At 48.1% G+C, this 17,018-nt stretch overlaps 1 protein-coding gene across 3 annotated transcripts in view; it reads right to left on the bottom strand.

Annotated features, from left to right (window-relative positions):
* Window positions 1-17,018, bottom strand: part of LOC147120849 (CD276 antigen homolog) — a 91,104-nt gene that overhangs the window by 42,319 nt on the left and 31,767 nt on the right. For 2 of the 3 annotated variants that reach the window (XM_085979197.1, XM_085979199.1), the window contains exon 2: window positions 13,027-13,088. In XM_085979197.1, the coding sequence (XP_085835323.1) occupies window positions 13,027-13,087 (61 nt within the window). In that variant the 5' untranslated portion in view covers window position 13,088. Of the gene's footprint in view, window positions 1-13,026; window positions 13,089-14,674; window positions 15,551-17,018 lie in introns of those variants that run through there. The other variant, XM_085979198.1, reaches the window with a different exon arrangement.

Raw genomic sequence — 17,018 nt, 5'->3', positions numbered from 1 at the left:
CGAGGAGGGAAGCCTCAGGCTACAGGACGATATAGATGGGTTGGTCAGATGGGCGGAACAGTGGCAAATGGAATTTAACCCTGAAAAGTGTGAGGTGATGCATTTTGGACGGACTAACAAGGCAAGGGAATACACAATGAATGGTAGGACCCTAGGAAAGACAGAGGATCAGAGGGACCTTGGTGTGCATGTACATAGATCCCTGAAGGCAGCAGGACAGGTGGATAAGGTGGTTAAAAAGGCATATGGGATACTTGCCTTCATTAGCCGAGGCATAGAATATAAAAGCAGGGAGGTTATGATGGAGCTGTACAAAATGCTGGAGTACTGTGTGCAGTTCTGGTCGCCACACTATAGGAAGGATGTGATTGCTTTGGAGAGGGTGCAGAGGAGATTTACCAGGATGTTACCTGGGCTGGAGCGCTTCAGCTATGAAGAAAGACTGGACAGGCTGGGGTTGTTTTCCTTGGAGCAGAGAAGGCTGAGGGGGGACCTGATTGAGGTACAGGTAGACTATCCTTTATCCGAAAACATCGGGACCAGCCGTGTTTCGGTTTTTGGAGAATTTCGGATGGTGGGTCGGCGGGGGGTCGTGCGCACGACCCCCCCCGCCGACCCCCCGCCGGCCCCGACCCCCCGCCGACCCCCCCCGCCGGCCCCGACCCCCCCGCGGACCCCCGCCGGCGCCGACCCCCCCCCCGCGGACCCCCGCCCACTTACGGTCGGGGTCGGCGGGGGTCGGGGGTGGTCGGCGGGGGGTCGTGCGCACGACTTACGTTGACGCTCAGCGTAAGTCGGCGGGGGTCGGGGCCGGCGGGGTCGTGCGCACGACTTACGCTGGACTTACGCTGACCAAAAAAAACTTCGGTTTTTAGAGGGTTTCGGTTTTCGGAAGTCCGGATAACGGGTAATCTACCTGTATACAAAATTATGAGGGGCGTAGATAGTAAGGAACTTTTCCCCTTAGTAGAGGGGTCAATAACAAGGGGGCATAGATTCAAGGTAAGGGGCAGGAGGTTTAGAGGGGATTTGAGGAAAAACTTTTTCACCCAGAGGGTGGTTGGAATCTGGAACTCACTGCCTGAAAGGGTGGTAGAGGCAGGAACCCTCACAACATTCAAGAAGCATTTGGATGAGCACTTGAAATGCCATAGCATACAAGGCTACGGACCAAGTGCTGGAAAATGGGATTAGATTAGACAGGGCTTGATGGCCGGCGCGGACACGATGGGCCTCTTTCTGTGCTGTGTAACTCTATGACTTTGGGATGAAATGTAGGAGGCCAGCCAGGAGTGCGTTGGAATAGTCAAGTCTAGAGGTAACAAAGGCATGGATGAGGGTTTCAGCAACAGATGAGCTGAGGCAGGGGCGGAGACAGGCGATGTTACGGAGGTGGAAGTAGGCGGTCTCTGTTATGCTGCGGATATGTGGTCGGAAGCTCATTTCAGGGTCAAATATGACACAAGAAGGTATTAGATAAGGTTACACAAGTAAAAGCACAAGAAATTGGAGGTAACCTTGTGAAAACTGATAGACAGTATATATTAGAAAGGCTGGGTATGCTTAGAGTGGACAAGTCGCCTGGTCCAGATGTCTTGCATCCCAGGTTGCTAAGGGAATTGGGGGAGGAGGTAGCGGAAGGGCTTGCCATAATTTTCCAATCTTTCCTAGATGCGGGGGAGGTGCCTGAGGATTGGAACGTGGCAAATGTGACGCCACTGGGTGTAAGGACAATCCTAGTAACTACAGGCCGGTCAGTTTAACATCAGTGGTGGGTAAAGTTTTAGAAAGAACAATGAAGGAAAAAAATTAACGGGCACTTGGAGAGGTTTAAGCTAATTAAGGAGAGCCAACATGGATTTGTAAAAGGCAGATCGTGTTTGACTGATCTAATTGAATGTTTTGATGAAGTAACAGGGAGGATTGATGAAGGGGATGCAATGGATGTTGTCTACATGGATTTTCAGAAGGAGTTTGACAAAGTACCACATAGAAGGCTGGTTAACAAAATTGAGGCTCATGGAATAGGTGGGTCAGTGGCAGCTTGGATAAGGAATTAGCTTAAGGACAGAAAACAGTGAGTTGTGGTAAATGGCTGTTTTTCCAGACTGGAGGATGGTAGACAGTGGTGTTCCCCAAGGGTCAGTGCTGGGGCCACTGCTTGCTTATATGGAATATAATATATATATATATATCCTGGATATTGGAATACAGAGTAGAATTCCTAAATTTGCCGATGACACCAAACTTGGGGGTGTGGCAAACAGTGAGGATGATACCAATCGACTGCAACAGGATATAGAAAGGCTAGCAGAATGGGCAGATGGAATTTAATAGAGAAGTGTGAGGTGATGCATTTTGGCAGAAGGAACAGGGAGAGGCAATATACACTTAATGGCACAGTTTTAAAGAGTGTGCAGGGACAGAGGGACCTGGGAGTTAATGTGCATAGGTCCCTGAAGGTGGCGGGACATATTGAAAGAGTAGTTAACAAAGCATATGGGATCTTGGGCTTCATAAATAGAGGCATTGAGTGCAAAAGTAGAGAAGTTATGCTGAACCTTTATAAAGCGCTGGTTAGGCAACTGGAGTATTGTGTCCAGTTCTGGTCACCACACTTTAGGAGGGATGTGAAGGCACTTGAGGGTGCAGAGGAGATTTACCAGAGGGTGCAGAGGAGATTTACCAGAATGGTTCTGGGGATGGGGGATCTTAGCTACAAGGGCAGGTTGGAGAAGCTGGATTTGTTTTCATTAGAGCAAAGGAGGTTGAGCGGTGATTTGATAGAGGTGTACAAGATTATGATGGGTTTGCATAGGCTAGACGGTGAAAGACCGAGTGGTGAGGACCTGGAACTCGCTGCCGACGGAAGTGGTGGAAGCAGACACACTCCATGTTTTCAAAGGGAGACTGGATAGGCACTTGTGGGAAATGGATTGCTCTACAGAGGGCTGGCACGAATTCGATGGGCTAAATGGCCTCCTTCTGTGCCATTATGACAATGAGATGGTTTGATTATTGGTTGGGAGGTAACAGGCAGAGAGTAGGGGTAAAGAGAATGTTCTCTGATAGGCAGAGTGTGGAAAATGGTGTTCACTGGCTATCTGTATTGGGGTTTCAGCTTTTCATCATATATATGAATGACTTGGATGAAGGAATAGAAAGTTGTACAGGAAACTTTGTGCTATCCGGCACCGACGGGACCGAGCTGTTACCGTCCCATCAAAACTGCCGGACAAACCAGCGCTAATGTTGAAACATACGGAGATTTTGAGCTCCGTATCTGGCAACAAACCCTGTTGCTTAGCAACAGCTTCTAAACAGTCAGCCGTACCTTGCAAGCGTCTCTGTAGCTTAGCAACAGCTTCAGCGAGACCTTGCAGAGCCTGACTGGTGGAAAAAAAAGCAACGAAAAGAAAAAAAACACTAACGAAACGGCTCCTGATATTTGCCGGTGGTTCGAGCATTCCGGACAGTTAACCTCCGGATAAACCAAAGTTTCCTGTATATCCAAGTTTGCAGATGATACTAGGTTATGAGGTACAGTAAATAATGTAGATGGGAGCAGAAAGTTATACAGATTAAGTGAATAGGGAAAACTGTGGCAGATGGAGTTCAGTGTGGGGAAGTGTGAGGTCATCCATTTTGGATCGACAAAAGACAAATCAGAATATTTTCTAAACGGGGAGAGACGAGGAGCAAAGCGATTTAGGTATCCAGGTACAAAAAACCCCACTAAAGGCCAGTGTGCAGGTACACAATGTAATCAAAAAGGCTAATGGAATGGGTTTTTAAATCTGAGGAGGGCTGGAATACAAAGGGGAGGAAGCGATGCTTCAGTGTGTAGAACCTCGGTCAGACCCCAACTGGACACTGCGTCCAGTTCCGGGCCCCGCACCTCAGGAAGGATAGACGGGCCTTGGAGGGCGGGCAGGGCTGATTCACCAGACTAATACCGGGGCTAAAAGGGTTAAATTAGGAGGCCAGGTTGCACAGACTAGCCTTTTATTCTCTGGAGTTTAAAATGTTGGTGGTGACCTAACTGAGGTGTTTGAAATGATTTTTAAAACATTAATAGACAGAGAGAAACTATTTCCTCTGGTGTGTGAATCCAGAACAAGGGGACACAATAGTAAAACTAGAGCCAGGCCGTTCAGGAGTGAAATCAGGAAGCACCTCTTCACAAAGGGTAGTGGAAATCTGGAACACTCCCCCCCCCCCCCCCCCCCCCCCCCCAAAAAAGGCTGTGGATGCTGGGGGTCAGTAGAAATTTTCAAGACCAAGATCGATAGATTCTTGTTATGCAAGGGAATCAAGGTTTAGGTATCAACGGCAGAGTTAATGTACAGAATGGCGGAACAGGCTCGAGTGGGGCTGAATGGCCTCCGCCTGTTCCTATGGTGTTCGACTCTCTCCCCCCATTAACTCAATCTTACCCAGACGACAAGTGGCTCTTTCACTCAGCAACTTATAAACCAGAGACTGATGACATTATTATCTAGTTCACAATTTAATTTAAACAATACCTGCTTTGCGAGCATTCAACAATTAATTTGATCAACGGCCTAATTCCATTATCCAGGAACGTTCGACCTTCACTTGGGGGAAGAGCGGGTCGGAGGGAGCGCGAGCGACTGCGATCTACCTTTTATTAACGGATGTGAACAAAGTTGAGATCTCCCCCGGGGAGGCGGCATCTTTCTAATGCCACACTTTCACCAATCGGCTCCTGATCCAATCAAACCATTCCTAGGGGCTCTACCTACTGTTTTCAGACAGGGGGCCAAACTCGGCAATTTCCCAGACGCGGAGGGCAAAATCCTGAGCTCCGGAGGCAAGGGTAATTCCCCGCGCACCGCCCCCCCACCCCTCCGTCCAAACACATCATTCCGGAAAACTGCGTACGTTTCCTTTTGCCTCGTTTTATCGGTCTTCATAATCCGAGTGAGCTGCATGCTGGTTTAAACCGATTCAAGCTTCTAGGTTGCCGACACCGTCCATTGATTCTCACGGCCTGGTGAAGAGGCCAGAGCCTCACTCCCAGCTACAGAGAAACACAGCACAACTGCTGGAATAAAGGGCTGCTCGGCCTCCCAGTCTCAGCCAGTGCATTAACCTCACTTAGAGCGTATCCTGCCAGCATTCGGTTCCTTTTTCAGATTTTCAGCATTTGCTATTTATATTCAGTCTTCTACCACCCAGCGTCTAGTTTCTTTTATCCATCAGCATTTTCCCTCTGTTCCCTCGGAGTCACTCGCTAATTCTCCTTCGCTCTACCAGAGAGGGGCCAGCTACCTTTCTGCGTGCCCCATCTCATCTATTTCTCTCCTTGTGCATGTCTGGGACTATCTTAAGTGGACCAAGCAAAAGTGGTGGCACTGGACAGGAATCAGCAGCATAACCGCCCCCTCATTCTGAGGGGGTGGGGGGGGGGGGGGGGGGCTCGGTGAATAAAACAAACCATCCAATCCCAGGTCCAATCAAACTGGGAGAAGCATAAAGTGAAATTAGATTAGGATCTCGTGGTCATGAGCGATTATACAGCTTACGGCCCCATGGTTCCCACCAGTCACGAGGGGCCTCGCTCCCCCCCACCCCCATGATCGCTCTCTGGGATCACCTGGGCTAGAGTGTAACCTTCCCCGCAGATCCGTGGATGGGGGTTCAGGCCAAGCCCAGGAATCGATACACGGGAAGGACCTCCCGGTGTGTGTATCTAGCGTTTCTGGATCCTGTTGCTCGGGCTCCATTCTTCACCTCCTCTTCTGCGATCCCTCATTCCCAGCGCACTGATCGTCAGGCAAGGGGTTGCTAGTGGCGTCTCAGTGACTGTGGGATCATTCCTCTCCTTCCTTCCCCTACTGCCACTCACTCAAACACAAGATGCAGCTTCAGCTGTCCCGGTTGCAAATATCCAAACATTGAAAGACAGCAATAAACAAGGCAAACTAGATGCTATTTATTCAATAATCATTTTGTTCATTCTTGGGATGTGGGCATCGCAGGCAAGGAAGGCATTTATTGCCTTAAAATTAGAGCCAGGCCGCTCAGGGGTGATGTCAGGAAGAACCTCTTCACACAAAGGGTAGTGGAAATCTGGAACTCTCTTCCCCAAAATCTGTTCAGGCTGGGGGTCAATTAGAAATGTAAAAACTGAAATGGATAGGTTTTTGTTAGGCAAGGGAATTTAAGGGTTAAGTAACCAAGACGGGTAAATGGAGTTAAGATACAGCCATGATCTCGATTGGTGGACCAGGCTCGAGGGGCTGAATGGCCTCCACCTGTTCGAGAATCTGAAACTAAGGTCTTCAATCTAAACAGAGGAAACTACAAGGGTATGAGAGACAAGTTGGCCATGGTAGATTGGGAGACGACACTAAAAGGTATGAAGGTGGACATACAATGGCTAACATTCAAGGAAATAATGCATAATTTGCAACAAACTTATATTCCTCTAGGGCATAAAAGCCCAAAAGGAAAAGTGATCCAACCATGGTTAACAAAAGAAATTAAAGCTAGTATTAAGTCAAAGGAGGTTGCCAGAAAAAGCAGTCAGCCTGAGGATTGGGATCTTTTTCGAAATCAGCAAAGGGGGACCAAGAAATTGATAAAGAAAGGGAAAATGGAATATGAGCACAAACTAGCAAAAAATATAAAAACAGATTGTAAAAGCTTCTATAGGTATGTGAACAGGAAAAGACTGGCGAAGGTAAATGTAGGTCCTTTACAGTCAGAGACAGGAGAATTTATAATGGGGAATGAAGAAATGGCAGAGATATTAAATACTTTGTTTCTGTCTTCACGGAGGAAGACAAAAAACCTCCCAGAAATACAAGAAAATCAAGGGTGTGACGAGATTGAGGAACTTAAAGAAATTATTACTAAAAAAAAGTGCTAGCAATATTAATGGGACTAAACGTGACAGTGATGGCATTGGAAGAACACACACACACACACTTGTGCTATCCGGAAGTTGAATGTCCGGCAACTTCGACCTAACTGCAGAAATCAGCAGCGTTTTGGTTAGGTTTTTTTTCTTCTCCTAGCATTCTTTTCACAGGCAGGCTCTGGAAAGCGTCTCTGTATCTTAGCAACAGCTTCAGAGACGCTTCCAAGGTACGGGCCGAGTGTTTACAAGCTGTTGCTGAGCAACAGTGTTTGTTGTCAAATACGGAGATGAAAAGCTCCTATCTGATAATAAATATATATCTATATATAAAAATGATTTGGATGAGGGGACTAAATGTAACATTTACAAATTTGCTGATGATACAAAGCTAGGTGGCAGTGTCAGTTGTGAAGAGGATGTGAAGAGGCTTCAAGCAGATCTCGACAGGCTCAGTGAGTGGGCGAGAACATGGCAGATGGAATATAATGTGGATAAATGTGAAGTTATCCACTTTGGTAGAAAAAACAGAAAGGCAGAGTATTTCCTAAATGGTGAAAGATTGGGGAATGCAGATGCTCAAAGGGACCTGGGTGTCCTTGTACATGAGTCACTGAAAGTGAATGTGCAGGTGCAGCAAGCCATTAGGAAGGCAAATGGTATGCTGGCCTTCATTACAAGAGGATTTGAGTACAGGAGTAAAGAAGTCTTACTCCAATTGTATAGGGCCTTGGTGAGACCACACCTGGAGTACTGTGTACAATTTTGGTCTCCTTACCTAAGGAAGGATATACTTGCCATAGAGGGAGTGCAACGAAGGTTCACAAGATTGATTCCTGGGATGGCGAGACTGTCGTACGAGAAGAGATTGAGTAAACAAGGCCTGTATTCTCTTGAATTCAGAAGAATGAGAGAGGATCTCATTGAAGCATACAAAATTATTACAGGGCTTGATAGGGTAGATGCTGGGAGAATGGTTCCCTTGGCTGGGGAGTCTAGAACCAGGGGCCACAGCCTCAAGGTAAAGGGTTGGCCATTCAGGACTGAGATGAGAAGAAATTTCTTCACACAGAGGGTGGTGAATCTTTGGAATTCTCTACCCCAGAGGGCTGTGGAGGCTCAGTCATTGGGTATATTCAAAACAGAAGTCGATAGATTTCTGACTAGTAAGGGCATCAAGGGATATGGCGATAGGGCCGGTGAATGGAGTTGCGACAGAAGATCAGCCATGATCTCATTGAATGGCGGAGCAGGTTCGAAGGGCCGAATGGCCGACTCCTGCTCCTATTTCTTATGTTAAGGTGGTGGTGGGCCACCTGCTTGTAATCTAGTTCTATTCTTTGTGGTGATTTTGATACAATTGCTCGGCCACCACTTCAGAGGGCAGTTAAGTGTCAACCACGTTGGACTGGAGTTACGTATAGGTCCAGACCGAGTAAGGACAGCAGGTTTCCTTCCTGAAAAGATTAGTGAACCACTTGGGTTTTTATGACAATCAGCTTTTTATTCCTAGCGTTCTTAATTGATAATATTATAAATATAAGTGGATGGTACAAATGGGAAGATGGCAGGGTCAGTATTCCAGACAGGTGGCATCAAATGAGCCGAAGCATCTCCTGACACGGAATGTACAGCACAGGAACAGGCCATTCGGCCCACAAGGTCCGTGCCGGCGTTTACGTTCCACACGAGCCTCCTCCCACCCTACTTCATCTCACCTTATCAGCATATCCTTCTCTTCCTGCTCATCCAGCTTCCCCTTAAATGCATCTGTGCTGCTCACCTCAACCACTCCCTGTGGTAGCGAGTTCCACATTCTCACCACTCTCCAGGTAAAGAAGTTTCTCCCGATTTCCCTGTTGGATTTATTAGTGACTAGCTGATATTTATGGCCCCTAGTTCTGGTCTCCCCCACAAGTGGAAAAATCTTCTCTGCATCCACTCTATCGAAACCTGTCATAATCTTAAAGACTTCTATCAGGTCACCCCAAGAGAGTTGAGGCAGTTGAGGCCAATTCATTAAATATATTCAAGAAGGAGTTGGATATATTTCTTAAGGTTAAAGGGATCAAGGGATATGGGGAGAAGGCAGGGACCGGGTACTGAATTTGGACGATCAGCCATGATCTCATTGAATGGCGGAGCAGGCTCGAGGGGCCGAATGGCCTACTCCTGCTCCTATCTTCTATGTTTCTATGTAAAAGAACCTCAGCCTGTTCAGCCTCCCCCGGTAGACAAAACCTCTCGGTTCTGGGATCATCCTTGTAAATCTTTTTTGTACTTTCTTCAGCGCTGAATCCAAACCGGTCTTGTGAACCATTCTGTATTGGGAATAAACCTACTCCCCGCAGGTTGGAAGGCCCAGGACCTGCTCCACAATGACCAGCCAATGTGTGGGTTAACGTCAAGACCACGAGGACATGGTTAACTCAGAAGAGGATGAGGTGGGGAACAAAATGGTGCGAACCTCACTGACTCATTTATGGGATTTAAAAATTTTTTAAATTCCCAGGAAAAGGGTGATGCCAACAAGGTTTCACTCTACTAAAAAAGTACTTCATTGGCTGTAGAGCGCTCTGGGACATCCAGTGCTATATAAATAAATGCAAGACTTTCTTTCTTCTTAATCCCCATCCTGAACAAACAGCTCCAGAATCCCTTTTGGGATTGTAGCTAAATTACGAGGGGATTTTCATGTAATCATGGGAGAAATTTCACAGACTACTAAACCTTTGAGGGAGGTAAATAACTTTTAAAAAGTTTTATCTGCTTATTTTCCTCCATCGGGGGATTAAATAAAATCAGCTTTGGGAACAGGTTGAGTCACATTTTTCCACAGTACTGTACCCAGCGTGGCACAGGCAGCCAGTTCCAACCCATTGTTCACGAGAAATTCAAACTCAATTAACTCAGTGATTATTTTATATTACAATGTCGTAATCGGAATTTTCCATTGCACTCATCCCTCCCCACTGAAGGTGGCTGTATTAGCTTCGGTGAGCTTTAAAAAAAAATTTAGAACGTTTTGTTGGATCAGGGCATCGGGGGATCTGGAGCAAAGCCAGGTAGATGGAGTCAAGATACAGATCAGCCATGATCGCATCGAATGGCGGAACAGGCTCGAGTAGCTGAATGGTCTCTTCCGGTTCCGGTGTATGGGGTGTGCCCATGCTGTTGTGGCAAGGAATGCTCCCATATGTTTTAATTGTGAGTTGTGTCGTCTACTGATGAACTGGTGACCATCCTCCTGCTGGAGATGGGGGGGGGGGGGGGGGGGGGGGGGGGGGGGGAGGCCAGCAACTCGGTCTCTTTGGAACGGCTCTGCCTTCGAGGTGACTCAGCTAGTGATGGAGGACTGAAGCCGAGTCAACCCTCCACCGTAGGGTCGCTAATCATATATCTGAGCCAGGAAGTTGGTCGTGCTCCAGGGCATTGACGATTGGCCAGCCAGCCTAATTAGGAGCTCCTTAGCAAAATCCTCCCGATCACCTCCAAGTAATCTGCAAGCCAGGTAGGATAGCCCAGGTTGGACGAGCAGTGGGAAGTGTAACATTGCCCTCTGCACGGTATTAGCTGATTAAACTCTATAGCAACATAGGAATTGATAGATGAAAAAAGACCCAGGTCCACCTAGTTCGCCATCTACCATCCTGGTAGTCCCATGATCCAACGATAATGGAGTTGTTGACTAATCACAGCGATCGATCTCTATCAATGAGTCTACAACAGACCCAGACACGAGGCGAGGGGAAACCCCCAGTGGTGGAGAGCTTAGGGAACCAGAGGTCCAAAGTCACTGTTCCTCCCGAGCTCGCTACACTCACCACACGTCCAGCATTACCCATGTGTGCACTTGGTGCTCCCGCACGCCCAAGCACTCTGGGCCCAGGTGTAGGATGAACTCATCAGGCAATCAGAAACTCTACCTGTGTGGATTCCTCAGTACTCTGGTGAGACGCTGAGACTTGGAGATCAATAGATTTTTGGATATTAAGGGAATCTAGGGATATGGGGATAGCGCAGGAAAGTGGAGTTGAGGTCGATGATCAGCCTTGATCTTACTGAATGGCGTAGCAGGCTCGAGGGGCCGAATGGCCGACTCCTATTTCTTCTGTTCTCTTGTGCGTTTGATGTATGTCTGTCCAAAAAGCAGTACTGGCAAGCAACGTTTCCTCTGAGCTGCATGGCTGTCTGCCGGTCACATGCAGCCTCGAGTCCAGCTTTTCCAATGTGAAATTCGTGCAATGAGCGAAACCTTGAATGGGCCGCGCAGCCAGTTAAAGGGACCGTGCACCCAAAATAAAAAATTAGGGGGGGGGGGAACATTGCTGGCAGGCTATTCAACACCATGGTTGCCCTCCATTGTGTGTCCTCAGCTGGTGCTATCCAATGCCCCAGTGTGAAATCAATCAGGGCTGGGAATCTAGTTAGTTATCCTCCCTTCCTAGCCTGGGACACAAAGGCAAACATAACCCTCTCCCAGGGTGAGCTGCTTAGCTAAGCTCAATAAAGGGAAGCTATGTATAAAGTTTAAACCCACGCTCCCTTTGCATGCATCCCATGTGGCTGATTCCCAACAGAGCTGTGGTGTTCCAGTTGAGGATTTGCCCACAGAGGATGCCAAAGCAATCAGAGCCGTCTGAAACATTGAATGGCCACAAACTAGAGAGGGCAAATCAGAGAGTGAGAAAAACACCAGCACAAATAAAACCGGGCTCTCGGGAGAGATGGATTGCAAGGTGGGCGGGGATGGTGGTGGGGGAAGCTAGTTTGGACATCCCTGCTAACCTGGTACAGACCAGGTATGAATACCCGAGTGTTTCTTGGTTGGTACAGCAGAGTGTCGTGCTATGCATTTACCTCCAGGCTACTGGAGTTCCTTCGTTATTTGTTTTAACACCAAATTAACCTTGAACCGTGGCCACAAATACAAGATGATTATCATCTTTCCATTCTTATTCATAGACTGGTCTAGTGACCCAAGCACGGCCTAAATACATTTACTCAGGTTAAGTGCGGGAGCCTTGCATTTGATCCCATCAGTGCTGCCCGTGTTTCACTGGGAGGACCCGGTACAAACTGGAACAGAACAAGATATTTACCAAAGTCATCCACACGGGACTATGATTTCAAAACCGGCAAGAGCGAGTTGCAAGTGAAGGAAGGTTAAGATGAATAAAAGGTCAACTGCAACTGGCAGGTGAAGGTGGGAAAAGAAGAAATGATCCCATTAAAGAATCTGCTCCCACACGGAGTGGTTGAAATGAATAGCATAGATACATTTAAGGGGAAGCTAGATACACACGAGGGAGAAAAGAATAGAAGATATATTGATAGGGCAACACTCGTGGGGAGCATAAACACCGGCACAGACCAGTTGGGCCAAATGGCCTGTTTCTGTGCTGTAAAATTCTATGTAGAATTGTATAACACAAGAGGAGGTCATTCAGCCCATCGCGTCTGCACCGGCTCTTTGAAAGAACTATCTACAGGAAACTTTTGGTTTATCCGGAGGTTGTATGCCCGGAAACCTCGATCTAACGGCAGAAATCAGCAGCCGTTCTGGTTAGGTATTCTTCTTCTCCTAGCATTTTTTTTTTTTTTTTTTTTTAAAAACAGTCAGGCTCTGGAAAGCGTCTCTGTAGCTTAGCAACAGCTTCAGAGACGCTTCCAAGGTACGGGCCGAGTGTTTACAAGCTGTTGCTAAGCAACAGTGTTTGTTGTCAGATACGGAGATGAAAACCTCCGTATCCTTCAACATTAGCGCTGGTCTATCCGGAAGTTTTGATAGATCGGCAGCAGCTCGGTCCCGTCGGTGCCGGATATCGCCAAGTTTCCTGTAATTAGTCCCACTCCCCCTGCTCTTTCCCCAAAGCCCTGCAAAGGTTCAAATATATATCCATGATGATATCACATTGTACAAAATCAGTTGTACACGGCATTGTAACAAAAAGAAAATGCACTTGTGAAACATTTGTTCTTTTGTCCCGTTACACAACCTGTTGCAGGGTCCCGTGTGCGCATGCTCACAACATTGCACAGTACATCTGTGTACCTGAATGTTTACAGTCGACCACCAGGTACATTTCGTGGGGTGGGGGGAGGGTACAGTCTTGAAAACAAAGCATAAATCCACTTACCTGCTGTCGTCATTTCAGCAGCAGCCAGTAGAATGGCGAGTGAGTGCAGCAGGTAATTCATTCTAAAAGAAAGATAACAGATAGAAAAAAAAAGTTGAGTTGAATTTCCTACAAAACTAAACATGACTCACAACCAGCAGAGCTTATCCATTCTTCTTTACACAAAACCCTCACCCAAAGCATGCACACACTTGTTAGAATAACTGGGATCTCCCACCCTCCTCCCCAAAGACATCCCAGAACTGTGTGCAGTTCCCCCTTCCCCGTGAGAGCGGGACAATCACTCCAAACACGCCCCACACTCGCACTCACTTTCGTCCCTTCAAGCCCTAACTGTTCAAAATCCCTTGAAACTGGTCTCCCCATGCCTCAACTCAGCTTCCCATCTGCAAGTGGAACACCAACCATAATCTTCCACGTAAAAGATGCGGGATGCGGAAAGCACCTACACGAAACCCCTTCCAGACCCCAGTATAGGAACAGAGGAGATTTGGCCGGTGTGATCTCCTGGGCTGGTTTCGATCGCCTGGGGGGGGGGGGGGGCTGGAGAGGCATTTTCCCCCAGAGTATTTTCTCCCCCAATTGCCTCATGGTTTTTCCTCTGCGGTTTGCCTCTCCGGGAGATTGCACGGCTGCGGGGCGAGGGGAAGAGAGCTGTCTATTCGGGATGCTCCGGCCATCATGGTGTGTGAGGCAGGCTTGATAGGGCAGCTGGTCTTTTCCTGCCCATCAATTTTGTATGTCCGTAATAGCCTTCACTGCCATACAATTAGATCATGGCCCATCTGTACCTCAACTCCATTCACCCGCCTTTGATTCATATCCTGTACCGAACAGAAATCAAGCCATCTCAGTCTTGAAAGCTCCAACTGACCCCAGCCTTTTGGGGGAGTTCAGATTTCCACTGCCCTTTGTGTGAAGAAGTGCTTCCTGGTTTCGCTCTGATTGGCCTAGCTCTAGTTTTAAAGTAACAACAGCAGAAAATGCTGGAAAAACTCAGCAGACCAGGCAACATCCGTGGAGAGAGAAACACGAGTCAACGTTTCGGGTGGAAACCCTTCTACAGAACTGAAAGAAAAGGCAGGAAATGAAACAAAAGGCAGTTTGGGGGGGGGGGCTGGACATTAAGAGATATTCAAGGTGAGACGAGATAGTAATAGAACAGGTAAAGAAACAGACAATGGCTCCTTGTCCTTGACTCCCCCCCACCAGAGGAAATGGGTTTTAGCTACCCCATCAAATCCTTTTGATAGTTTCAAACACCTCGATAAGATGGGGGGGGGTGGGGGCGGATGAGCAGCAAGCACCGAAACTTCCCTGGGAGGGCAGGACACACACACACACACACACCCAGGACCGGAGGCGCTGCTCACTGTCAGAACAGAAACAAAACACAGGACGGAGCTCTCGGAGCCAGTTCAAACACCAGCGGGGCAGCTCCTATAAATACATTGCCAAGGAAATGAATCAGCAGCTCACAGACACACCCTGGGCCGGCAGACAACAGCCTCTTCTGTTGGGGGGGGGGGGGGGGAAAGCAGGGTCAAAAACAAGCGGGCGGAGGAATCAAACTGACGACAGGAATCCGGTTAACAACCGACACCACCCCACCCCAGAGAGCCGGGGCTCGGGCCGGCCGTCAACTCACCCGCTGCGGTAGCCGGCTCTGGGATACAGTGTAGCCGCTGCCTCTCTGGGTTACAGTCGATCGCCCGCTGCCTCTCTGGGTTAGTGTCTCTATCGGCCGCTGGATACAGTGTAGCGGCGCTGCCTCTCTGGGATACAGTGTAGCCGCTGCTCTCTGGGAGAGTGTAGCCGGCGCTGGTTACAATGTATCGGCCGCTGGATACAGTGTAGCCGCTGCTCTCTGGGAGAGTGTAGCCGGCGCTGGTTACAATGTATCGGCCGCTGGATACAGTGTAGCCGCTGCTCTCTGGGTTGCAGTCTATCGGCCGCTGCCTCTCTGGATACAGTCTATCGCCCGCTGCCTCTCTGGATACAGTCTATCGGCCGCTGCCTCTCTGGATACAGTCTATCGCCGCTGCCTCTCTGGGATACAGTCGATCGCCCGCTGCCTCTCTGGATACAGTCTATCGGCCGCTGGATACAGTGTAGCCGCTGCTCTCTGGGTTGCAGTCTATCGCCCGCTGCCTCTCTGGATACAGTCTATCGGCCGCTGCCTCTCTGGGATACAGTCGATCGCCCGCTGCCTCTCTGGATACAGTCGATCGCCCGCTGTCTCTCTGGGATACAGTGTAGCCGCTGCTCTCTGGGATACAGTGCATCTATCGGCCGCTGGTTACAGTCCTGTCTCCTCCCCCCGCACTCCAGCCAATCCTGCGCGCCGCCAATCACAAAGCCGGTCTCTGCTCTGATTGGTGCACACTCACCGGCTCCGGCCCTCATTGGCCAGTCAAGATGTCAGTCACCCGGTGCCCCGCCCCACCCCCGGAGTGCGGAAGGGGCGGGGCACAGCACAGACTGCACTGTCCCCCCTGCTCAATGTATCAGGTCAAAAAAACAGCATTTCAAAACATGGCCTGGGGTGGATATCGTTAAAATGCAGTTAAATCTTTGCCCTTTGAATGCACGGCGTGTCTAATGTTGCATTCATCGAGAATTTAAAGAATAAATAAACTGCTTACCCCCTTGAAAGTTTAGAGTCACAAAAACACTTTTGCTGGCAGCTTGCCGGTAACTGAATACATACAGCCAGCTGCCCTGTTTTAAGTTTGGTTAGGCTGTTACGTGTGTGTTTATTTAACATTATATTGATCAATAGCAACACATTTTTGCTGCCGTTAATCCTTAAATAACTCGCACTGTATTGCATTAAATTTGTCTGTGACATCTATGTGCATGTTCCACAGTCCCGTGCATTTCCCCAGAGAACCACTTTTAGACCCGACATGGGTCAAAGTAACGCGGAACATGTCCTCGGTTGTTTTCGCTGTTCATAGTTCCAGTGCCAAGCGGCCTGATGCTGTGCTGTAAAATGACCCGCTTACAGAGCCAACCCACCCTCCCAGCGACCTCAGGCTCAACTCCGGGTTAAATCAGTGCAAATCCAGCTCGAGACCTCTGATGTAAAAACACATTATATTGCTCCTTGTATGTTTTGTAAATTAGAGTGCAAAACCTGCAGTCCAAAAGCATTAGTTGTTTAGTCTTACTTTCCCATGTCTTGTTGAGTTTCCTAAAAGTGCATTTGGTTTTATATAGACTAAATATTCAAGGGGGAATGTTCTGTGGATTCGTGTGGTGGGAAACCTGGCCCACTGAAAGTGTGTTTCGGAAAATCCTGGATGGAACATCAGGGGCGAGGCCGTCACGACTTTCCGATCCGCCCAGCCAGTGGGCCGGGTCCCCAATATCTACTCAAATAAAAATGACCCCTTACAGTATGCATTACATACAATGGGTGTGTGGTACAGTTGAAGGAAGAACATACATTTGCATCTTTGAAAGTAGATAAATCCCCAGGCCCAGATGAAATGTATCCCAGGCTATTAAGAGAAGCAAGGGAGGAAATAGCGGAGGTTCTGACCCTCATTTTCCAATCCTCTCTGGCTACAGGTGTGGTGCTGGAGGACTGCTAACGTTATACTGTTTATTCCATGGGCTTCGACTTTGCTGGCGAGCCTATTATGTGGCACTTTGTCGAACGCCTTTTGGAAATCCATGTACACTACGTCAACCGCATTACCCTCATCAACCCTCTCTGTTACCTCATCAAAGAACTCAATCAAGTTAGTTAAACACGATTTTCCTTTAACAAATCGATGCTGGCTTTAATTAATTAATTCACACCTATCCAAGTGACTTAATTTTGTCCCTGATTACTGTTTCTAAAAACTTCCCCACTACCGAGGTCAAACTGACTGGCCTGCGGTTGCTGGGTTTATCTTTACACACTTTTTTGAACAATGGTGTAACATTTGCAATTCTCCAGTCCTCTGGCACCACCCCTGTATCTAAGGAGGATTGGAATA

The sequence above is a fragment of the Somniosus microcephalus genome, chromosome 3 (assembly GCF_052327205.1).
Source record: "Somniosus microcephalus isolate GS21.2 chromosome 3, FLI_Smic_1.0, whole genome shotgun sequence".
In the NCBI taxonomy this organism is placed as follows: Eukaryota; Metazoa; Chordata; class Chondrichthyes; order Squaliformes; family Somniosidae; genus Somniosus; species Somniosus microcephalus.
The sequence above is the reverse complement of the archived record's forward strand: the minus strand, read 5'-3'. Positions and strand labels throughout refer to the sequence as shown.